Here is a 25,141-nt window from a genome sequence, read left to right as displayed (position 1 = left end):
TGAGCAGCAGAGAAGGACTAGAACTTCAGTCTGTCTGCAGAGGACAAGGCTTTGAAAGCTGAAGCACTATTTCTACTAATGATGCCTGTCACTCATCCTTCTAGACTCAAACTCACCACGTGACTTAACATATATATATACACATACACACATACAAAAGAGTTAAAATAAACTCTTAAAGACTGAACTTAAATGTTAAGAAACTTAGAAAATGAAATGATTCTGTAACCCTGTAGGTCAACAAAACCTTCTAAGCTTGTGAAAATGTCTACTACCTGCCCTTACACATCCACACCGACTTCTACTGCTCTTATCTATTTGGAAAAATACAGGCCTCAAAAAAAAAAAAGCCAGCCTCTCTCTCTGGGGAATGGAGCAGGGTTTCTTAACCTTTTAAAAATGTTTCCCTTTTGACAAACACGAAAATCTCCTGCCCTTCTTTTAATGCCATTTGAAATTAAAAAAAAAAAAAAACGAAGTGGCTGAAAATAAAGAAGCACAATACTTTTGGAACACGCCTCCTTGAATTATGCAAACCATGTTCTGGAAATTCTGAATACCACCTCCTCCACCACTGCCGCCAAATGCCACCTGCAAGCTGTCTGGAGTGTCAGTTGGAAAGCCGGGGCAAAGAGGCTTAGTCTCATTTTTTATAAAGCTCCGTGTCTACTCTGTAAGATCAGAGACCATAACTTGTTCAGTTCCACATGGTGGGGGGGGGGGGCGGGGGCAGGGACGACACAGACAGATAAGTAACCCTGCTCTGGAAACAATGGTGAAGAGATTAGGTAGGTCTGTGTGACTCTGTGTGTGTGATTTTGCATGTGTGTGTGCACGCGTGTGCATGCAGATGGGGGGTGGTGGCACTGAGGTAGGTACATGGGGGAGGGGGGAGGAGGAACAAGAGTTAGCAATGGTCTCGCACAGAGGAGACGAGATGGGTACTACATTTTGCCAGGCACAGAAAAGAGAAGCAGAATTCCAAACAGAGAGAAGACAATGGATAGGTGAAATGCAAGTAGGCAGTGTGGCCAGAATATAATCATTATACAAGAGGGATAAAAATGATCTTGAGTGAATTACTAAGGAGTTGAAATGTTTATCCTGCATTCTAGAATTTCTCAAAAGCCATGTGTAATGGTCCATTATTAGAATGTCAGGAGGAATGCGTTATAAATAAGAAAATTTACAAATGACTGACTTTGAAAGCAATTACTACAGACCCAAGGCCATCCCTATAATAAAACCACTTCCATTCATCTGAATTCAGAAATGCACTGCATTTCTATGGCCCTAGTGGCGTAGTGGTTAAGAGCTTGGCTGCTATCCAAAAGATAGGCAGTTCGAATCCACCAGGCACTCCTTGGAAACCATATGGGGCAGTTCTACTCTGTCCTATAGGGTCCCTACGAATCAGAATTGACACGATGACAACAGGTTTAGGCACTGTTTTAGGGACAAAGCAATGAAAAAGCGGACACACTCTGCCCCTAGGAGGTCTACATTCTAGGAAATGGCTGACAAAGGAGCTCATTACCAGGAGCCAGGCACAACTCTAAGCACTTGACCCACATCAACTCATTTAATCCTCATAACAACCCACACTATGAGTTGGAATCGACTCGACAGCACTGGGTTTTTTTGGTAACAACCCACAAAGCAGGGCCATTATTTAGCACTGTGTGTGGCACAGACAGAAACCCTGGTGGCGTAGTGATTAAGTGGTTAAGGCTGCTAACCAAAGGGTTGGCAGTTCGAATCTGCCAGGTGCTCCTTGGAAGCTCTGTGGGGCAGTTCTACTCTGTCCTATAGGGTCGCTGTGAGTCGGAATCGACTCACGGCACTGGGTTTGGTTTGGTTTTTTTTTGTGTGTGGGACAGACAGGGCTGTGAAGCTCCTGCTCATGGAAGGAATGAGTATGCCCTCGGTGCTGTGGGCACATTTGAGAGTTCCACTAAGGCACAGAGGCATGGACAGCTGCTTCAGGGAAAGGGGGGTCCACAGGCTGGGATCACAACTTCTAGCTTGGACCTGTTCCTTAGGGACTCAGCAGCACCATTACAGCAGGCTGACAGTAAGCAGAGAGGGCAGTTAAGGAGGATTTGTAAACAAGAGTTTGAGTGAGATCACAGTGGCTTAATATAGGACAATGGAAAGAGGCAGGAAGAGAGGGGTTTATTTCTAGAAATAAGTGACTAATTCAAAAAGATAAACATTGCCCCAAGTGCCAAGCTCATACACTGTCTTTTAAAAACATCAGCAAATGGGACAGAGCCCTGCAGTCTTTGGCTGGCTTGTACCAGAGATATCTAACAGGTCCTAGACGCCCAACAGGCAGCAGGGAACCACAGCACGAGCAGGAGGCAGCTGAGCAAACTGTGTGTCACCAAGAACAGCCGCGTTAGGAGAAAAATCTAGATGGATGTCTCCAAACGTGTTTTCGTGAAATGAGAAACTGAGTGGGAACGCTCAAGAAATCACTGCCATAAACATGGGTCTGAGTAAGTCCTCTTTCCTAGTCTCACGATGAAAGCCCTGGACTGTTTTGCTGACTTAAAGGTGGAACAGTGATGGCTATGACATGTTCTTAATATATCCCCCACAGGGAGACACACAAAAAAGCTTTATATAATATTTTGACTAACGTTATCATTCTGAAAAGAACTTTTTGTATTATTTTTCCCAAATGTTCCCTCCATCCCCACTAGCCCCCAAAAGTAGAACTAAGTTCCTCATCAGACATGTAAAACTCCCCTTCCATTCGTCCACCTGTTTCCTCTGCTCCTCTTAGCAAATTTGCCCACAGAGTCACCGACTGCTAGAGCTCTAGAGACGACCTAGGGCAACCTTCTAATTTTAGATGAAGAAAACAAAGCCCAAAGGAGGTTAAATGTCTTGATCAGGCCACCCGGCTATTACTGGCAGAGCTGAGATGAGAAGCCAAGGTTAGTGATACCACATATTTTCAATGTATCACGGCAACCTTTCTCTCTCAATATAATAACAAGAGTCTAATACTACTACTACTAATATCCTATATTTATATCCGTCCTTACAGCACGTCTTCCACCTAAGAATTTTAAGTCAATTTGCTAGATTCTTAAGATAACTAATTGGCCAGTAACATTAGCTCCATTTAACACTAAGCAGCTGAATTCAATTTTTTAAAATATGTATTAAATCCCTATAATGTACAAAGTATGGTAAGAATTAAATAAAAGACTGTCAGATAGCAAAGAATTACAAGGTAAAAAGAGTCTAAAAAGATTTTTTCATTTTAGTGCTACCTTTCATGACAGCCAAGAGCATGGAATAATATGTAACCATGGAAAAGAAGGCAATTCTGATAAAAGGCTTAACAATAATCACAGCCTGCATCTGACTTACATTGAACACAATGATGCTTCATTACTGTAAGTAAATAAACAAACTGAAGTTTGTCATTTGCAGAAAGGCTGTAAGGAGCCCTGGTGGTGCAATGGTTAAGCACTCGGCAGGCAACTGAAAGGCTGGCATTTCAAACCCACCCAGGGGCTCCACAGAAGAAAAGATCTGGCCACCTGTTCCCATAAAGATTACAGCCTAGAAAACCCTTATGGGGCAGTCACTGTGAGTCAGAACTGACTCGACAGCACTGGACAAAACAACAGGAAGACTATGCACATAGAGAGATCTCAAGGTTCTCTTGCTTCTCTTATCTCCAATACATTTTGAATATTGCCATCTTAATTTTTCAGAAGCACAGCTCTGAGGGTTGGCTAACCAAATAACCACTCCCAATTCTTTTCTCTCTTTTCTGGAAAAGCAAAATATTACTATCCTGGTCTCCCCTGCAGTTGGGAGTAGCTATGTAATTCAGTTCGGCCAATAAGATGAAAGAGGGAGTATGTGGGGTGCTGCTGGGAAACTTTTAATTCTTTATAAGAGGGTGAGTTGAGAAGGTGGCACTGCCCGTCCTCCTCCCTTCTGATTAGAATGCAGATGTAATACCTGGGGTCACAGCTGTCATCTTTCTATTAAAAGGCAACAAGCAAGAGGACCAAAATCCACTATGCCAGGGATGGCAACACAGAAAGATAAAAAGGACTTGGGCTTCATTAATCTGCTGGGACAACTGAGACTTCCAGCCTCTAGACTTGCTAAAAAAAAAAAAGTAACATTTGTTTTAGCCACTGTTAGAGCATTTCTGAGAAATGTATCTTTAACAGTTCCCTCCGAAGAATGTAAATGCTTTAGCCTGACTATTCCAAGTTCTCTGGAACCTGAATCCAACCTATCCTTCCAAAGTAAGTTTGTTGTTTTTTGCACATGCCAAACAATTCCCCACCTCTGGATCCATCTAAAGAGCCCTGGTGGCACAGTGGTGAAGCACTCTGCTGCTAACCAAAAGGTTAGCAGTTTGAATCTGTCAGCTGCCTTGTGGGAAAAAGATGTGGCAGTTTGCTTCCGAAAAGATTACAGCCTTACCCTATGGGGCAGTTCTACACTGTCCTATAGGGTCACTATGAGTTGAAATCGACTCTAAGGCAATGGGGTCTGGTTTTTGGTTGGATCCTCCTAACACACCCCCCGCCCCTCGCACATGCCCTAAAATGCATGTAAAACACTGGCCTCCTTTCCTCATTACCTTGCCAAATCCTCCCCGATCATCTTCTTCAGGCGTGTCTTCTCCGATCATCTTCTTCAGGCCTATCTTCTCTGTAAACTTTCCCTTCTCAAGATGCTTAGTAGCATTTCATTTATACTTTCTCACGACATGTGTCACTTTGTATCTTCTCTTTTAACTACTTACATATTTAGTACCTCATACTTCCTGTTTATCTCTGCATTCCTCCCCTGCACAAATGCCTGGAACATTAGTAACTACTCCAAAACAGACTGAGCAAATTAACGAATAAATAAATGAGTGGTTTGTATCGCCCTGAATTAACATTTAAATATATCAGGGAGCTTTAGAAAACATTAGGATGACTGTTTCTTTACTATTTACTTCAATTTTGTATTCACACAGAGGGCAAAATTTAACCTTGGACAAGAGATAATTTTGTACATGGTTTATGGTAAATGTTCCTATGGGGTCAAAACAGAGTTACACGATACAGCATGCTCCTCCACCAAAGCCCGAGGTGATGGTGGAAGCCGACACAGGTCTGCCACAAAAGGGCAGGTGGAGGAAACAGGGAAATTTTTATTATTATTATTATTTTTAATATTTTATCATTTCAGTGAAGGTTTACACAGCAGTTTAGGTTCCCATTCAACAATTTCTACAGAAACTGTTCAGGGACATTGATTACATTCTTCACACTGTAAACATTCTCATTATTTCATTCTGGTTGTTTCCCTGCCCCTTTACCTCTCATCTTTGTTTTAAGGTAACTGTTGACCATTTGGTCTCAGGAAATTCTAATAGCACATATATCACATGCAGCAGCTGAGGAGATTTAACGTTAGCATGTTTAAAACGCTCAGGACAGTGCCTGGCGCCTAGTCATTTTCGGATAAATGTTTTATTATTATTATTACTACAAAAATGGACATCAGAAGTGAGATGTAATTTGCTGAGTCAAGGTGGGATGTGGAGCAGTGAGAGGTGACTCACCAGGAATGTCCTCTCTAGGATTAGTGATCCCTGTCCTGTTTTTACCTAGCGTCTAGTTAAACTGTCCTGTAGGCTCTGACCATGTGCCTACAGAGGCCAAATGCTGGGAAGAGTGGCAGAAAAAGCCAGGGTGGCAGGGTATGTTTTCCTACGGCCATCAGCTAAGTCCTTCACCAAAGAGGTAAGCTTTACGCCAAGACAGCCTGGCCAAAAGAAAAGAAGGAGGAGAACGCAGCTTTCCCTACCAATTCCTCCTCCTGCGGTCAGCAATCTAAGAGGACTGGGCTGCTGAGTCAGAGAATCATTCCCTTGCAGGGTTAGAACGACCACGTTTAGAGGCAAGCAAAGCTGGGAGATTAAAAGTAGAACATGAAATAGAACTGCGACACGGGAGAACCCTGGAAACCAGGCCTCCCTCGTCACCTTTCGCTATACCTGCCCCCAGATGATAGCTCTGCCTACTGCAAAGACAGCCACTGGCATGCAACCTGGGGACAAGAAGCTAAGTAGCCACGCCTTTTTTTTTTTTTCTTCACTTTAACCTTTATAAATCCCTCTCGTTCTAATCCCCTAATTTGCTGAGGTAAAGAACTATAAAATATTTTAAACACTACAGAGGCTTACTATGTAATTAATACATTTAATACACGTACACATTTTTTACAGATGAGAAAACTAAGGCACACAAAGGATAAGAGGGCTGCTCAAGGCTTCTGAGCCAATAAATAATGGAGCCAAGATTCAGGCAGGCTGGCTATAGAGTTCATGCCCTTACACACTTCAATATCTTGCCTTGCAACACAGAACACAGACAAGGTGTAGTTCAATCTTCCCGGCTGTATGGAAGTAAAAAAGAAAGCCCTTAAGTAGAGAACCTAAGGAGTTAGTGGAAGGTCTGGGACAAGAACCCAAGGGGGTGTGTGTGAGGCAGAGGGGGTTTTGCGGTGGAAGAAAAGAAAAGCCCCTCAAAAGTCAACAAAGCACTCCAAAATTTTATACCTTCACATTAGAATGAGTTCAAGTATGAAAAAAGGTGCTAAAACTGGAAACACTATTTTAAATATATAAGCAATTCAGCTCTATTAAATGTCAGGCATAAGGTGTTTAACTACTGACAATATTACACAGAAATTCTAGGATTGTTCTACATTAGTAAACAGGTCCAGTAAGAGTGACCGAGACGACCTTTCTCTTGACTTTAAAATATAAACACATGTTTTATAGTGGTTTTTAATTTTCAAGTTTCTCTTCCTAAAAAGGTTAGGTGAAACTATTATAGCATTTACCAAAAGACGAAGAAAAAAAAAGATGAGTAAAGTATTATACGTTAGAATAGAAATGGAAGCCAATCAAAAATAATTCAGATTAACATGACTAGATAGCCTCTCAACTCTTAAAACAATAGTATTAAGTGAAATCCTACTGTTATTAAATAAAGGCCTTAAGGATATCAAAGTACATTCATGCTGTTATGAGAAATATTTAAGCCTGGAATTAAACTGAAACCTGTAGTTGTTCTTAGGTGCCATGGAGTAGGTTCCGACTCATAGTGACTCTATGAACAACGAAACAAAACACTGCCTGGTCCTGTGCCATCCTCACAATCATTGCTATGTTTGAGCCTACTGTCACAGCCACTGTGTCAATCCAGCTCATCAAAGGTCTTCCTCTTTTTCACTGACCCTCTACTTTATCAAGCATGATGTCCTTCTCTGGGGACTGGTCCTCCTGATAATGTGTCCAAAGTGAGTGAGGTGAAGTCTTGCCATCCTCACTTCTAAAGAGCATTCTAGCTGTACTTCTTCTAAGACAGATTCGTTCATTCTTCTGCCAGTCCACGGTGTATTCAATATTCTTCACCAACACCATAATTCAAGGGCATCGCTGCTTCAGTCTTCCTTATACATCGTCTAGCTTTCGCATGCATATGAGGCAACTGAAAATATCATGGCTTGGGTCAGGCGCACCTTAGTCTTCAAGGAGACATCTTTGCTTCTCAACACTTCAAAGAGATCTTTTGTAGCAGATTTGCCCAATGCAACACGTCATCTGATTTTCTGACTGCTGCTTCCATGGGCACTGACTGTGGGTCCAAGTAAAATGAAATGCTTGACAACTTCAATCTTTTCTTCATTTATCATGTTGTTTATTGGTCTAGTTGTAAGGATTTTTATGTTGAGATGTAATTCATACTGAAGACTGTAGTTTTTGACCTTCATAAGTAAGTGCTTCTGCTCCTCTTCAGCAAACGAGGTTGTGTCATCTGCAGTATCACAGGATGTTAATGAGTCTTCCATCAATCCCAATGCTGTGTTCTTCTTCATGTAGTCCAGCTTCTCTGGTTATTTGCTCAGCATACAGACTGAACAAGTATGGTAAAAGCATACAACCCCACTGCACACATTTCCGGATTTTAAGCCATGCAGTATCACCTTATTCTGTTTGACCTCTTGGTCTGTGTACAGGTTCTGTGTGAGCATAGTTAAGTGCTCTGCAATTCCCGCCCTTCACAATGTTATCCATAATTTGTTAAGACCCACACCATGGAGTGCCTTTGCATTGTCAATAATATAGATAAACATCTTTCTGGTATTCTCTGCTTTTAGCCAAAACCTAACTCTGCTTTAATCTACATTTCATTTAGTCTTAGAAGTTAAGAAAAAATTGCTCTAGACTGAAAAATATGATATCCTTTTGTAGTGGTTAAGAGCTACAGCTGCTAACCAAAAGGCTGGCAGTTTGAATCCACAAGCACTCCTTGGAAACTCTATGGGGCACTTCTACTCTGTCCTACAGGAATCGACTAGACAGCAATTGTTTGGGTTTTTGTACATACGTCTTAAGGTTGAAAGCTTCTCAAGTATTGTTCCAAGGAACTAAATCAAATTTTCCTAAACAGGCCTAAAGCCAAAAGCCTCTTTCATGGGTAACAAATAAAAAAAAAAAATTTTTTTTTTAATAGGATCAGAAAATTATTACAAATGTGTATTGTTGTATTGTCAGCTGCTGTCAAGTTGATTTGAACTCATGACAACCCCATGTGTGCGGAGCAGAACTGCTCCATGGGTTTTTAAGGCTGTTACCTTTAGCAGGCCGCCAGGCCTCTCTTCCAGGGTGGGTTCCAACCATCAACCTTTCAGCTAGCAGTTGAGTGCTTAAGCATATGCACCACCCAGGGAGTCATACAAATTCAACTTTTCTGACGTCATGTATTGTACATACATATAGACGAAACCAAAGTTCCAGGAAATAATACTTATCCTTAGTACAGGCAATAAACTCTGATATTTTTCCTATTCTTTTCTTAAAAAAAAAAAAAATACTGATTGCAACCTTCCTCTGGTGAGAACACAGAATTATGAGTGGATGTTGTCACTGCTCATTATTTCTGCCACAGGAGAGGTAATGAAAGTGGTCAGATGGATACCTCCCTGTTTTGAAGCAGTCCCCAGGCTGTGCCCACAAAGCTTGGCTCTGCAGGTTGCAGGTAAATCCCTCTGTGTCGCCCCCCTCCCACCCCAGAGGAAAATGGGGGTCTGAAACTGCTCAGACATGTGCAGGCAGCCAAGACTGGGCAGGTAAAAACTGATTGTGGTTGGCACTGTCCTGAAGAAGAATGGCGGCCACAGCAGACCCCCTGCCAACTGGCCTTTGGAGTGTGTCTTCACATTCCATCTCATTATTATTGAGAGGAAGAAAATAAGCTGCAAAAGCAAGTTAAAAGTCTTAAAAAAAAAACCAAAAAAAAACTGAACAATTGGTTTAAGCTTTTTTTCCTCAAACATAAGCATCCTTTCTCTGCATTCTCCACCCTTGGACAAAATCCTACATAAAACTCCAATACATAAAACAGAGCTGCTGCTCTGGTCAGGGAGGGTGCTGTGGCTCCACCATCCAGTCCTTCTCGTGCTCCTTCTCCCTCCTCACGTCACACTCCAGGCTCTTCTGTGGAACCTTGGCAGCAGTAGCGCAATAGGAACTCCTGGTCTTGTAAGGTGTTGTCAAGTCAGTTCTGACTCACAGCGACCCCATGTACAACAGAGCGAAACACTGCCCCGTCCTGCGCCATCCTCACAATCATTGCTATGTTTTAGCCCATTGCTGCAGCCACTGTGTCAGCCCATTTCGTCCAAGGTCTTCCTCTTTTTTGATAACCAAGCACACTTAATGATCTAGGTCAAAGGTGACAAACAGTTTCATTCTCATGTTTGTTCTCTCTCGAATATTTGCTTGCTTGCGATCTCTCTAAATCTCACCCCAATGCAAAACTCCCTAAAACCTCAGCATGTGACACTCCGCCAAGAACCCACATAAAGCAACATTTCTGAAATTGTCACTTTACATTTGCCTCTCTTCCTTCCTTCAAACTGATCGGTTGTCAAAAATCAAAGATCTGCCAAACCAGCTGGGTCCATACTTCTCACCATTGCCACATTCTCACTATTACAACACACTAATAAAGCAAGCCAGTAAAACTCTTCTGATGTCTACTCCAAAAGAAAGCACTGTTCTAAGGTGATCAGTGATGGAAAACAAGTTTATGTTACTATCAAACGCGTGAAAACACAATGTTTCCATATAGCTAAACCTGAATTATTTTTTAATTCTTTCCTTCTGGCAAGAACTTTCAGAATCGCTCAGGGTCTAGCAACGCAGAGGAAATGGGCAGCTGTCCTGTCATGCCTGATGGGTCTTGAGAGGCTAAGACACAATCAGGAGAATATGATGTGTAAAGATTTAGTGCTGCTGTTACTATGGTTACTCCATATTGCTTTCTCTGATGAAGGTTAAACAAAAATCAAAATTTTCTTTGAAGAGACTGTCATTTATGTTTTTAAATATGTGGGCTTTCTGAGAAACAAATCTTAAAAAAGGGCTGAAATGAAATAATTTCTCACGTGGAACGGGGTGGTAAAAAAAAACCTGTCTCTAGTAAACAAAACTAAGAGCACAGGAGAGGAGATTAATTCCTTGGTAAAGTGATTTGGGTGGGGCACAAAGGGAACTATGATAAGTTCAATAAGGAGCAAAGTTATGATGAGTCGGAACTGACTCGATGGCAACTAATAACAACGTTAATACTGTATCAGTGGCTCCTTCTCATACTAAAAAGTTAACTTTTAAAAGCCTCTTTCTATATGGGAATTCCTACTACCTACTCCCCCAATATAGAAATTTTATTTATGACCAAATTTTTTCCAATATTTAAAAAAACTTAACTCAAGCTTTTTATAGGAGTCTTTTCTTTTTTGCATAATTAACACTTTGACATAACTTTCAAATGATGTCCGGTAATAAAAAAAAAAAAATTGTACCTTTTCCAATTCTCTTGGTATTCGCATACAAGTGTATACTCTTTCTCTTCTTTCTGTATACTTGGCCTCATTATGTTCAAGGAAGTACCCTCTTGTTAGTTCAGCACTGAGGAACCTCAACAATGAAAGCTCTACAGAAAAAGAAAATGACACAAAACAAAAAGAACAGTATTTATCAAGGAACATACATGCTTGCTGGGGGGCCATAGGTAACACATATATAAAATAGAGAATCAAACAAAGTAATTTATAATTCTGTGCCTAGAACTGAAGGACTATGCATAAATCATCAGCAAATATTGTTGACAAGACTCCTGCTCTGCATAATATAAGCAGAAAATGCCACAGGAATACAGAAGGGAAGGATTACTGCGAGCCACAACAGTCAGAAAAGCTTTCTCCAAGAGCCCTGTCCTGGGTCTCGCGGGTGATGCACAACCTAGACTGATAGAGAGATGAAGAAACCAAAAAAAAAAAAACAAAAAAACAAACTCACTGCCGTCAAGTCGATTCCGACTCATAGCGACCCCACAGGGTTTCCAAGGCTGTAAATCTTTACGGAAGCAGACTGCCATATCTTTCTCCCGCGGAGTGGCTGGTGGGTTCAAACCGCCACCCCTGCGGTTAGCAAGCGAACGCTTTAACCACTGTGCCACCAGGGCTCCTTGAGAGATGAAGAGAGGAGGGAAAAGAATAGATATCAAGAAGATATAAAATGGACTATGTTTATGTTAAGTCAAAAGGAAGCCAAGCCATCTAATAAGCAGTACTCTAGTCCAAGAACTATCTGTCCTGAGTGAAAACCAGGGCATTGGTGCGCTTTATTTCTCCTAAGTTAGGCTCAAAGACGCCAACAATGTGTCTAATAATGTCATTTCCCTACGTGAAGGCTTACTGAAATGATGGTAATCATAACTGTTACAAAAGGTAGAACTTCAACCAAACCTGTAATACATTCCTTTCCCTGCATCTGTCCATTTGCTGTTTCCTCTGTTCCATCTAAGCAAATTCGTCTGCAGAGTCCTTTAAATCTCACAGAGAAGCTCAATTTCCCTGTCCACACAAGGAAAGAAAGGTTAAGCACTTTCTACTCCCCATGACTCATAGTCCTGAGATGAGAAGCTAAGGCTGTTGAAGCATGATCCGAACTCTTTTCAATGTGCCTGCGTCCCTGACAGCCCATCACCTCAATGGCCCCTCAGGACCCTCCACTCACACCTTCCTGCTCTTACTCCCCAGTACACCAATCTCCTCTGGAACTCAGGATACTAGAAGGTTTCAAATTACCCTCTTTGCTCAGTACTTGTCTTGTGGCCCTTCTTCTCAAACGTAGCATTGGTGTTACTTCCAAAGAACGACAGAGAGAAGGCTGATTTCACTTACGTGCATATCTAATTAACGGAGTTTCTGGGTAGCACAAAGTGTTAAGCACTTGACTACTAACCTAAAGGTTGGTGGTTCAAATCCACCCAGAGGCACCTCAAAAGAAAGGCCTGGTGATCTACTTCCAAAAGATCACAGCCATGAAAACCCTATGGAGTGCACGTCTACTACGCAACTCATGGAACTGCCAGGAGCTGGAATCGACTGTATGGCAACTGGTATCTCATTAAGGAGGTACACCTTATATGACTGCTAGGATCTAAGGTCTTCATGGAAGGGGAAAATGGTATATAGTCAACAATGCCCTTAAGAATCTCTTAGAAAGATACATTAGAAACAGACTAATTCTTAAACAGCTTCCTTCCTCCCACGGTGGAACAGATTGCTATTTCTTTGAGCATCAGACCAAGTAGCTCATGTTTCCCCAAAAAACCCCAAACCATTGCAGTTGAGTCGATTCCAACTCACAGTGACCCTTATAGGACAGAGCAGAGCTGCCCCAAGGGTTTCCAAGGCTGTAAATCTTTGTAAAAGCAGATGCCACATCTTTCTCGTACAGAGCGGATGACCTTCAGGTTAGCAGCCAAGCACTTAACCACTGCAGCACCAGGGCTTCATGCTTATGTTTAGGAGGTTATATTACACACACACAAAACACATTTCTTTAAATACCAGAATCGTCATCTGTTTGGAGACTTCGTGACACTACGAAAGGTATCCGAGAGGTGAGAGATGGAGGGAAAGCAGACCTCCACCTACCTCAGCCTAGGACGGGGCAGGCAGAGCCATCAAATGTGCCATGTACATCATGCTTTCTCGTTTCACTACACGCACAGCTGAAGTCAGGTGAGTTAAATGCATACAAGATGTGAGCTCTATCACGCATACTAACGAGTTCAGATTAAAAGGCTTTAGTATAACAAATTAGAGGATACTGCGTGGTTTAAAATCAGGAAAGGCGTGCATCAGGTTTGTATCCTTTCACCATACTTGTTCAATCTGTATGCTGGGCAAATAACCCAAGAAGCTGAAGAAGAATGTAGCATCAGGATTGAAGGAAGACTCATTAACAACCTGCAATATGCAGATGACACAACCTTGCTTGCTGAAAGTGAAGAGGACTTGAAGCATTTTACTGATGAAGATCAAAGACTACACAGCCTTCACTATGGATTACACCTCGACACAAAACAAAAGTCCTCATAACTAGACCAATAAGCAACATCATCATGACAAAGGAGAAAAGACTGAAGTTGTTAAGGATTTCATTTTACTTGGATTCACAATTAACGTCCATGAAAGCAGCAGTAAAGAAATCAAACAATGTATTGCATTGGACAAATCTGCTGCAAAAGACCTCTTCGAAAAGTTAAAAGGCAAAGACATCACTTTGAGGACTAAGTTGCACCTGACCCAAGTCATAGTATCTTCAATTGCCTCATATGCATGCGAAAGCTAGACAATAAATAAGAGAGACTGAAGAACTGATACCTTTGAATTACAGTGTTGGTGAAGAATATTGAATACACCATGGACCGCCAGAAGAATGGAACAAACCTGTCTTCGAAGAAGTACAGCCAGAATGCTCGTTAGAAACAAGGATGGTGAGACTTTGTCTCACATACTTTGGACATGCTATTAGGAAGAACCAGTCCCTGGAGAAGGACATCATGCTTGGTAGAGGATCAGCGAAAATGAGGACGACCTTCAATGAGATGGATTGACACGGTGGCTGCAACAGTGGGCTCAAACATAGCAAAGATTGTAAGGATGGCGCAGGACCGGGTAGTGTTTCGTTCTGTTGTACACAGGGTCGCTATGAGTCAGAATCAACTTGACGGCACCTAACAAGAAGTATAACCAAATCTATGTAGTATAAAACTTTTGGCTAAAACTTTTTAAGATTCTCCAGCCTGGCTAGAAACAGAACAAGATCTGCTCCTTGAAGAGGGGAAATAGAAAGCCTAGAGAGGTGCAAATAATAAGAACTGCCAAAAGAATCAAAGATCAAAAGTTATACTCTGTTCAGTCAGTTTTCCAACTAGAATGAACATTTTGATTAGCTGACGTCTTTTTCGTGAAAACTGAGAAGCAGTAGGACATTCGGAAGAAGCGTTTCCACACACAAGTTTTCACTGACCCTGGGGAGCTCTGAGTCATGAGCTCCAAAGGGCACTTAACCTTACGTAATCTCTGAGCAGTCTCTGATCCCGCGACCCCCTGGTGCCACTGCCATCCTGACCACGCCTTCCTGTTGGGGACACTCTCCTCTCTCCAATCACTGACTTTTCTGACCTCTTTGATGGCTCCCTCCTCTTCCTCCACCTGATCTTTACATGTTCTCCTCACTACATCTTAACCAAAAGCAAATTAGAGTGAAACCTCAGCCACCCTTGAATGCTGGCATGCCCTGAGGTGCCCTCGGTCTCCCATTCTCTTTTTCCTACACATGCTGTCCTTGCACTGTCTCACTCATCCCTAAGGTTTACACTGTCATCTAAACCCTGAAGTCACAGACCAGCTGACTCCTGAGGCCTGGACCCATAGTTCAAGCTGCCTCTTGGGCAAGTCCATGTGGATATCCTACTGACACCTACTACCTCTAAAACCAAACTCAGTATCTTCCCCACTTCTGCTCCTGTCCTGCAGACCTTATTTCAGTTAATACCATCACCAGTGGTACCACTGCTAAGATAAAATCCAGGGCCAATTCTGCCCATCCTGTTGGCCCCCTCACCAAGCTCTATTGATTCTTCCTCTGCAACAATTAGCCTTTCCTCTTTTTTCTACACTCTACCCTGGCACGGTCCTCCTCATCTCTCTCCAGGTGACTGCAAAAGCTTTCTGACTGAGCTCCCTTCAATCCTAACTTCACCTGGCAGCCAAAGGTACGGTGCTCACAGCTCAAGTGTCACTCTGCTGAAACCCTCCAGTGGCTCTTCATTACCTCAGAATAACGTTTGGCTCATCTGTGGTGGTGACACCAGATTCCTTTTAACCTGGCCCCATGCTGTCTTTTCAGTCAGGCCACACATTGCCTCCCCTGAATGTCAGTTACAATCCTCTAGTTACACTACTTTTCACCTGTCTCCAAACATGTCCCCTGGTTCACACTGTTCCTGGCCCTGGAGTTCCCTTCCAGTTTTTCACAAGTGAACATGGGCAGATGTCACCATCTCAGTGAAGACGTCCCCCTGTTTCCCAGGCAGAATGTGTCCTTTCCCCGCATGGTTCTCAGCGCCTGCACTGGCCCACGCTGCTCTGCACAGTTACATGCATTTGCCTGGCTGGCCTTCTATTCACCTGTGCATCCCCGGGGTGAGCACTTAACAGGTGCTCAACAAATGCTCGCCAAAACAACATATGAAGCTGAGAAGGGAAAAAAAAATCACAGTGAAGAGTATGGCAGAGAAAATCAGAAGCAGAAATCAGAAGTGACAAAAGAAGAGAACACCAGACTCTCAGCAAGAGCAGAGAGCCTGTGACTGAGACAGAACTGTTCCAAGACTGGGGGAGTTAGCAGAGAAAGAGCAGAAAGCCACTGGTGCCTCAATCAATGTAGCAGCTGTTGAAGATCCAGGAATCTCTGCTGTGTGTATGTCTAAGTATAAAACCAAAAACAAACCAAACCCACTGCTGCTGATTCAATTCCAACTCATAGCCAAAAAAGGTACCTGAACCTCCAAGCCCCTAAGAGCAGTGTGCCATGATGAAGCCACAGCCAGTGAGGGCTCTGGGATCTAGGGTGCATGGATGGGGAGACTTTCATTACCCATGGTAAGGGCAGGGGAGGGAAGCTGGGCAGCCCTACAGTATGTGATCTGTCTTAGAGAGATACAGAAATAGGTTACCGCGCAACAATTTTAAATTAAAAAACCAATTTAAACAAAAAGGTTTGGATAGCTATACCCTTGTTGATTTAGAAAATTATCCTCCACAAAGGGGTCTTCCTGGTGATCGCAGAAGACAAAACCTTCACCATGACAGTTCTGTGACGATCCGCAAGAAGAGTTCAGGATTGGCCATCAGAAGAAGGGGGTTCTGGCACCCACTCTATCACACACCAGCCCAGTGACCCTGGTCGAGTCATAAATCTCAACTGCACAGAGGACGACACTGAGGCTAGAGCAGTGTTATAACTCCTGTTTACCTGCTTGCCTTCCACACAGCTTGCTAAAGGACCAAGAGAGAATTTGTACAAAAGGGTATAAAAACCACAAAGCATGACACAGTGTTAACTACTTACTATTAGTTTCACAACTTCTGCAATATTTACCAATTCTCGTTGGTGGCTACCTAATGTTTACAGATCCTACTTCTGCAATCTGGGTTCTATGGTTAAAAAATAATGTAACAAGTATATCTAACAAATTACATAATCTAAGTAACTCCTTTTCTGTAAACAAGTTATTATATGATATAAGCATGCACATTTTAACTATATTCCAAATACAAAATAGTGTCTTAGCAGAGTTCTAGAAATGGAAGAATTTTAGTTATAAATACCAATTTAGATTCCACAATGGACAATTTAAAAGTAAGCATTTAAAATAACCAAATGATAAAAACACATTTTGAGTGTACAGATCTCACAACTACAAGACAGGATCTACTGTTAGGTCCATTTTGCAGACAAAGAAATCAAGGCACAGAGAGGTTAGGTAGGTCTCCAAGGTCACACAGGGAGTAAGCGGTAGAACCTGAGATAACAGTCAAGCAGTCTGTCACTAAAGTGTGTGCTTTTCCCTCCCCACTAGACTATTTTGCTTATCACTGTCTCGAATTTTTTTCCTTAATTTCTCATTCAAAAATTTATACATAAATTGTTTTTGTGACATCTGTTGCAATCCCTGCAATGTGTCAGCACTCTCCCCTTTTCCCGCTTGGGTTCTCTGTGTCCATTCGTCTGGTTTTCCTGTGCCTTCCTGCCTTCTCATCTCTGCTTCTGGGCAGGTGCTGCCCATTTGGTCTTGCACACTTGATTGAACTAAGAAGCACATTCCTCACGTGTGCTATTGTTTTAGAGACCTGTCTAATCTTTGGCTGAAAGGTTGACTTCGGGAGTGGCTTCAATTCTGAGTTTGCAGGTGTTTGAGGGCCATAGTCTCAGGGGTTCCTCCAGTCTCTCTCAGACCAGTAAATCTGGCCTTTTTTGTGAATCTGAATTCTGTTCTACATTTTTCTCCTGCTTTATCTGGGACCCTCTATTGCGATCCCTGTCAGACTGGTTGGTGGTAGTAGACGGGCTCCATCTATATCTTCTGGGTTCAGGCTGGTAGAGGCTGTGGTTCATTAGTCCTTTGGATTAGTATTTTCCTTGTGTCTTTGGTTTTCTTCATTCTCCTTTGCATCAAATGTGCTGGGACCAATAGACATTATTTTAGCTAGCTACTCACAAGCTTTAAGACCCTACACGCTACTCACCAAAGGAGGATGTAGAACATTTTCTTTACGAACTATGTTATGCCAACTGACCTAGATGTCCCAAGACCTAGATCTCCTCAGCCCCAGTAACTCAGTTTCTCAAGGTGGTTGGATGTGTCTGGAAATGCTGGTGGGATAGTGGTTAAGTGCTATGGCTGCTAACCAAAGGGTCGGCAGTTCAAATCTGCAGGCGCTCCTTGGAAATTCCGTGGGGCAGTTCTACTCTGTCCTATAGGGTCGCTATGAATCGGAATCTACTCGACGGCACTAGGTTTGGTTTTGGTTTGGGTTTTTGGATGTGTCTAGGAAGCTTCAATGGCTTTGCCTTGGTCAAGCTGTGCTGACTTCTCCTATATTGTGTGTTGTCTTTCCCTTCACCAAAGTTAATACTTCTCTACTGTCTAATTAGTGATTTCCCCTCCCCACCACTCCTTTCAAATGCTTTTGTAAACAGTAGCCATTGTGTTCTTTATGGAAAGATGGGACACTTTTTCCCCCACACCAACCTCTACGCTCCTACAGCACCCTGGGCTTGCTTCTATGAAGCTATAATATTAACTACTTGGCCCCTTTACCAGACCATGAGCTTTTGAGTACAAGTACCATGTATTCCTATGTTCCTGATGTCCAGCCCCTAGTGAGTTCTGAATGCAAGAGTAGTCTTTTGTTCATGATTGACACCATGCTAATGGTCTGGGGAATGGTTTTTAAAAGACACATTAAACCAGTACTAACAGTAGAAGCAAGCTTCACGTTAAATATTTCCAAAGCTTTACATCACCACCTCCTCATTCACTCCTGGAGAAGAGGCCATTTCATGGCATGAGGCAGTTTAAAAAGGTCTTGTATGCTATGTACAATTGTCAGAACAATTCTGAGAGCTAAACAGAGCTAAGATGGCATGCATATTTTGTAAATAAGAAACTGAGACTCATGGAGGTTAAGTGACTTGTCCAAAGTCACCCTAAAGTTATAAAGGGTAAATTGGGAGTAGAACTTAGATCTTTGAAGTTCAGCATGCTTTCTCTTCTACACCAAAATTATCATCCCTCTAATAATTACACAGAGAGAAGATGCCCTGGTCCTGATACGGATTCAACAGGTCAGAAAGATCCTTTGATTCCTACTGAAGGAGGAAGGGGAATATGCTGACTTAGGTCATGAGTTATTAAGTTAGCCCTGCTGCTTTGACTGGTCCACTCCCACCTTTCCCTGGCTGTTGATATACACTTTGCAGTTTGCTATTCAGTCCTGTTCTGAAGTGTATTCCTGCTTTAGTGTTTTCATTTGCTTTTGTATTTATGTTTTTAAAACATTGTTCTCCGGCATTCTACAGACTCATCTGCACTTATTTGTCCTGTGATTTAGGGCATAGTTGACAGGCTAATTATTTAGAAAGGCTACTGCTTTTTAGGAGCCCTGATGGTGCAGCAGTTAAGCACTAGGCTGTTAACTGAAAGGTTTGGTGGTTTGAACCCACCAGTCCGTCCTCAGGAGAAGGATCTGGCAATCTGTTCCTGTAAAAATTACAGCCTAGGAAACCCTACGGGCAGTTCTACTCTGTCCTATAGGATCTCTGTGAGCGAGAACAGACTCGACAGCACACAACAACGTTCTTTACCTGTGGGTACCACTCTTTGACTCAAAAACTCGGCAAGCTAAGTGTACTCTAGCTTTATCCTTACTTTGGGTGGTATTCCATTCCTTCTTAGAAAAAGAGTCACTCTCATTTGTTATACCAATCATCTGTCTTTATAATTTAAAAGCAAAGCCTTTCCCAAAATAAAATAATTCAAATATTTATTCTCTGAACACTGCCAACTTTTTAGATGTCAACTGATTTTACTTCATTTATCCAGTTCTCACCAAGAAGAAATATCATCAGTACAAATCTTTTAAAAATAGAAGTATTTTACTATTTAATTATAACAAACAAACGCTTCTACATTAGAACTAAGTTTTACCAAGTGTGAATATTTAATATAAGGAAAATTATACCAACCATAAATCCAAATCAATTCTTCCAATGTATTTTTAATCAATATTCATCTATCACAGAGCTGTTCTGTTACCCAGTTTCTTAAACTGAAAATAGTTTAAATTGCTTCTTCTTTTTGCTGCTTCTTCACCCACAAAAGAATACTCTGTTTAATTATCTTCTGAGAGCTTTTTCAGAAATAAAACAGTATAAAAAGTTATTAATTGAAAGTAATGAATAATCATAAATATATTTATATGCTCAATAATATGTCTAAATACATCTTTCTTAAAATGGCACTGACCATTAAAAAAAATTGGAAAGTAATACTGATTAACTGTTAAAAAAAATTTTACACAAATGAGAGTGACTTTTTTCTAAGAAGGAATGGAATACCACCCAAAGTAAGGAAAAAGCTAGAGTACACTTAGCTTGCAGAGTTTCTGAGTCAAAGAGTGGTACCCACAGGTAAAGAACGTTGTTGTGTGCTGTCAAGTCTGTTCCCAGTCTCAGAGATCCTATATAACATGTAAATCTCCAAAGTCTTAAATAATTTAAAACTTATTAAACTTTGGAGCCCTGGTGGTGCGGTGGTTAAGAGCTTGACTGCTAACCAAAAGGTCAACAGTTCGAATCTACCAGCTGCTTCTTGGAAACCCTATGGGGCAATTCTACTCTGTCCTATAGGGTCGCTATGAATCGGAATCGACTCAATGGCACTGAACAACAACAAAGTTTCACTAAAATTTTAAAAGTAAATACAGAGACATACCCTTCTATAAGCCAATTTTAAAAAAAAAAACAAACATAAGCCAATTGGGAATTGGTCATCAATCCAACACCAACTCTGTTTTCCAGAGTCAAAGGTAAATAAGGGTACCATATTATGTAGTACAATCAAGTTTTGAAGACCCTCAGAGAACTGTTTATAAGTAGTCTCACTTACGGAAGTCAAGAATAGATAAAAATATTCATGAATGTATTGATGAAAAATATCGACTATGCCCAAGGTCACGAAAGACCAAAAATGGGAAAAGAACACCACTGATCACACAGTGAATGCTCTACAGTCTTCCCAGAAACTCCTTTTAGGCAACTGTTCCCCAAACGGATCACAAATGAACAGCGAGGCTGAATTTTAGAAGGCAAATTAGTTAAAGTTGAACATTTTAAAAAGCTAAGATATTGAACTTGTCAAAGACCAAGATGAGTAACTTTTCATCGCTTGTTTAGCTTACATATCCTAGGTAAGTAAAGCAGTTGAGAATTTTAAAAGCAGAGCAACAGTTTGTCAGAAGGGAAGTAGCCAATTATATTTTATCTGTATCAGGGATGGGGTTACTGCAAATAATCTTTCAGTCAGTTTAACAATTATCCTTATTTTCATTTGTAAATGAGAAATTAATTGACTCGAGAGCGTAATTTCAGAATCAGTCAGCCTTTAATTAACCATCAGGATAAGTATGGAGGTGTAGGGATAACTGTGTAACTGTCCATGGGTGGTGAAGACTGGTTAAATGAAAATGCATAGATAATAAAAATACGGTATTTACAAGAAGAACTTGCCTTTGCCCTCCACCAAATCTGTTGTGGGAACTGCTAAACAGGAGATCAACTGGCTTTTCTGAGTTTCAACCTTTCTCCCTGCCTCTGCTTATTCTCTTGTAGGATAAAACAAGAGATTTCATGATGCGTAAAGACAGAGAAGGGCCGCAAAAGAAAAGGGTAATAGCCGAATATAAGCTCTAGAAGTGAAGAGTCACCATTAAGAAAAAAAGATAATAAGCCCCATGGCACTGTTATAATCACAAACAATATTCTTCACCCACACCTGACTTCAGGCTTTTTTCTACAAGCACTACCCACCCCTATGCACACTCCAATACCTGCATTATATAGGCATTGTTTCATCCTCACCGGTAGGTATTATACTTATTTTTACACCAAATCTTCTACTGTTAAGTCTCCACAGTGACTAGAACCAGCTTAGACACTTGAGATGCTAAACTGTTTAGTGGTGACGTTATGAAACAGAGCCGAATGGATTAAGTAAGCAGGCTAAGCATAGAGTCTACAAAGCAATTCAACAACTGAAACAAGCCAAGAACACAAATTACCTAATTCTTCGTTCAAAGTCGACTTGCTAGACCGAGATTCCTAAATGAGAATATGGTTATATAGGCACTCTCCCAACTAGAATTTCTGTTGATGAGGGAAGTGTGGAGCAAGCATAAAAATATGATAGTATATAATTATTAGTTGGTCTTATATTAAAAAATGACAACAGTAGAAGTTGGTAGTATTTTTAAGAATGAGAAAAAAAAAGAAAAGAGTAGAGATCAATCTGCACTTCCTGCTGATGACCACTAATCCCAAGCTCAAAGTTGATGACCACGTAAAGCAACAGCGGAATACACGACGACCATTTCAAGAGAGATAAAGAAAATAGGAATGACAAGTGGGGTACCCATATCTAACTGTGCCAAGGTGTAAGTACTTGCATCTGATAAGTCTCAGCCTACTGCCAGCCTATCTACCTATCGTCAAAAAAGGAGTTCTGAAAACCAAGCAATAGAAGACTTTGACAAGAGAAATAAACAGAAAGTCTACGCTTCATGTAGACACACATATATGTCATATACAACTGTATATACACAAACTAATACAGGTACATTATGTATTTTCTGAACATATAAACAAAAACAAGTATAAAACAAAAATATGAATCTCAGACACAATACTTTATTTTGATCTATAGTATTTTACTTGGGTGGAGAGAGTTTGGATAAGAGCCTAATCTGTATATTCATTTAGGTTCACGAGACCAGGCAACTTTGCCTTCTGTCATACTATACATAAGGTCGCCATGAGTCACAGCAACTAACAACAACAAGACTGTTAGGATGGGCCAACAAAGTTTTATTTATAAAGAAAAAAAAAAAAAAACCTTGCCATCAAGTCGATTCTGACTCATAGCAACCCTACAAGACAGAGTAGAACTGCCCTATAGAGTTTCCCAGGAGCACCTGGTGGATTCCAACTACTGACCTTTTGATTAGCAGCTGTAGCTCTTAAGCACTATGACACCAGGGTTTGCCCTAAATTCCTTGGGAGAAATGATAAAAAGGACTTTGGAACTAACTGATGGTTAAGCTACCAAGACAAGAAAGCTACAACTTCCAAAAAGGAAAGACAAAGCCTGCCCTAATTTGGGGAGGGACTAGGGCTCAAGGGCAGAGACAGCAGAGTATCAGAGGCACCACCAGGAACATAAATGGACAAGTAACACCGTAATTGTAAACACCCAGTCTTGAAAAATTAGTTTCATTTGGGGAGACATGCTTTTCATTGTGACACTAGGTGGTGCCACTTAAAGACTCTTCAGCCCAGGCCAGACCCTAGGGAATAGTTTTCTAAATTCTTGAAAGGAGGGAAAGGAAGGCAAGCAGAGCAGTGGTAGGGAGTGGTGCTAAGGGTCAGGGTTAAGGTAGAGACCATTTAGCGGCCTAGACATTCAAGCCTGCTGAAAGAATTCTAATCTCTAACAGAAACCCGTTGCTGTCGAGTCCATTCCAACTAACTGCGACCCTATAGAGCAGAGCAGAACTGCCCCACAGGGTTTCCAGGGAGCAGCTGGTGGATTCCAACTGCCAACCTTTTGGTTAGCAGCCAAACAGTTAACCACTGTGCCACCAGGGCTCCAAGTCTCTTCCAAACGTGGTATCAGAGCTAGAGGCTGGGGCCAGCAGTGGCTGTGAGACTCACAGAGAGGGGACTGGGGCTCAAGTGAAGGTCAACACCAGGAATAACACTGGCTGGGGACTCCAGATGAAATGCCCCTGATCCCCAAGGCTGGTGTGACTGGTAAAGCAGGGGTTGCACTGTCATCTCTCCTCATACAAAACTGACGATAGCGGGGGCAAGACGAATACCACCCCTATAAGCTAAAGTCTGGTAAAGACTTTCTGCAACTACTGAGCCTTCAACATGTCACACCTCAGGAAACCATGTTGGTAAAAGAGTGTGTGGTATGGTAAAGTCTATGGAAGTTCAGGGTACAGCATGTACCTATCAGACCCAGCAAGGGAAGAGCCAGGGAAGGAGTGTGAGGTGTCACTTCAAGGGTCTGCGCTCACCAAAATGCTCCTGACAACTTCTGTTTCTGTCCATGCAAACATCAATAATAAAAAAGCTTTCATAATGTTGGCTTTTTTGAAACTCAAAAATATTTTCAAGAAATTATAGTGAAACCTGGCAATATCTTTTCCTATTTAGAGAGTGCTTTTTATGTAAATAAAATAGACAGCCCATAGAAAGGTTTAATACTTTATCTTATTTAAACCAAAAAAACCAAACCCACTGCCATGAAGTCATTTCTGACACACAGCAACCCTACAGGACAGAACAGAACCATAGGGTTTCCAAAGAGCTGCTTGTGGATCTGAACTGCCAACCTTTTTGGTGAGCAGCAGAGCTCTCACCCACTGGGCCACCAGGGCTCCTATCTTACTTAAAAAAAAAAACTTAGATCATGCCAATTTGGAAAGGAAACACTCTTGCCAGCAAGTGTTTACCTGACAACTAAACCGAACACAGTAGGATTGAAAATTTCTAAGTGGTTAACAGTAATGGCTTAACATAGCCCAGTCCGTACTTATTTTTTCAAGGATATGAACCTCTTCAAAAGCTAACCTATGTCTAGTTCTGAGAGTTAACAAAATCAGTGAGGATCTCATCTCATCAGCCGTGTGGCATTTAAGTACTCCTACAATTTCACCATCCAGTACAATTAGTGATGCAATAAGTTTTACAACATATACCTGTATTTGCAGGAACTGCAGGACGTATCTGCGAATACAGCCACTGCTGAGCACCAGACATTTTTTTAATTGGAAGAAGTTTAATGGAATTGTGGTTCAGTTGCTGTTCAAAGCTTAAAATTATGTAAGAAACTTTAAAATGCTGTAATCATTCTATATTCAAAGAAACAATACATCCATTTTCTTTTAAGCCTAATATACAAATGAAATTAAAAAAAAAAACCTTTAAAAATATGACTAAGATCCCACAGCTTATAAGGAATTGTAATACTATAATATACTCAAAACCAGTAATTGAAGCAGGACTCATAAGTACATCTTTTCTTACTAAGCGTTTTTTGTTTCGTTTTTTTTAAATGAGTGACTTAAGTTTCAGTTTAGGAAAAGTTCACAGGACATATTTTGAAGAGCGCTAAATAGTTCTGTTCCGGGCACAGCTACTGAACTTCAGGGTCGTTACAACACTGTTCGCTGCGGCTGTAAAAACCCTATTTGGAGAGCAAGTTAACAGGTTTCTATGACTCAAGTTCGCTGAAAATACACAACCACCAAAAAGTCACCTTGGCATGAATTAAGAGATCAGCCGAGCGCTTGGCATCTGTGGATTCCTTAGACGTCG

General features: G+C 41.4%; 1 protein-coding gene across 4 annotated transcripts in view; it reads right to left on the bottom strand.

The window, feature by feature from the left end:
• The window catches only part of TAPT1 (transmembrane anterior posterior transformation 1), a 77,454-nt gene that overhangs the window by 51,757 nt on the left and 556 nt on the right, over nt 1-25,141 (bottom strand). Inside the window, exons 2-3 of one of the 4 annotated variants that reach the window (XM_064286055.1) lie at nt 11,414-11,581; nt 10,918-11,048 (exon numbers count right to left, since the gene is read on the bottom strand). The exons of 1 other annotated variant lie outside the window; for it this stretch is intronic. In XM_064286055.1, coding sequence (XP_064142125.1) covers nt 10,918-11,048; nt 11,414-11,492 — 210 coding nt within the window. In that variant the 5' untranslated portion in view covers nt 11,493-11,581. Of the gene's footprint in view, nt 1-10,917; nt 11,049-11,413; nt 16,193-25,141 lie in introns of those variants that run through there. 2 more of the 4 variants (XM_010591370.3, XM_010591369.2) reach the window with 2 other exon arrangements.

This window comes from Loxodonta africana, chromosome 5 (assembly GCF_030014295.1).
Source record: "Loxodonta africana isolate mLoxAfr1 chromosome 5, mLoxAfr1.hap2, whole genome shotgun sequence".
Classification (NCBI taxonomy): domain Eukaryota; kingdom Metazoa; phylum Chordata; class Mammalia; order Proboscidea; family Elephantidae; genus Loxodonta; species Loxodonta africana.
This window is presented reverse-complemented; position numbering and strand designations above follow the sequence as displayed.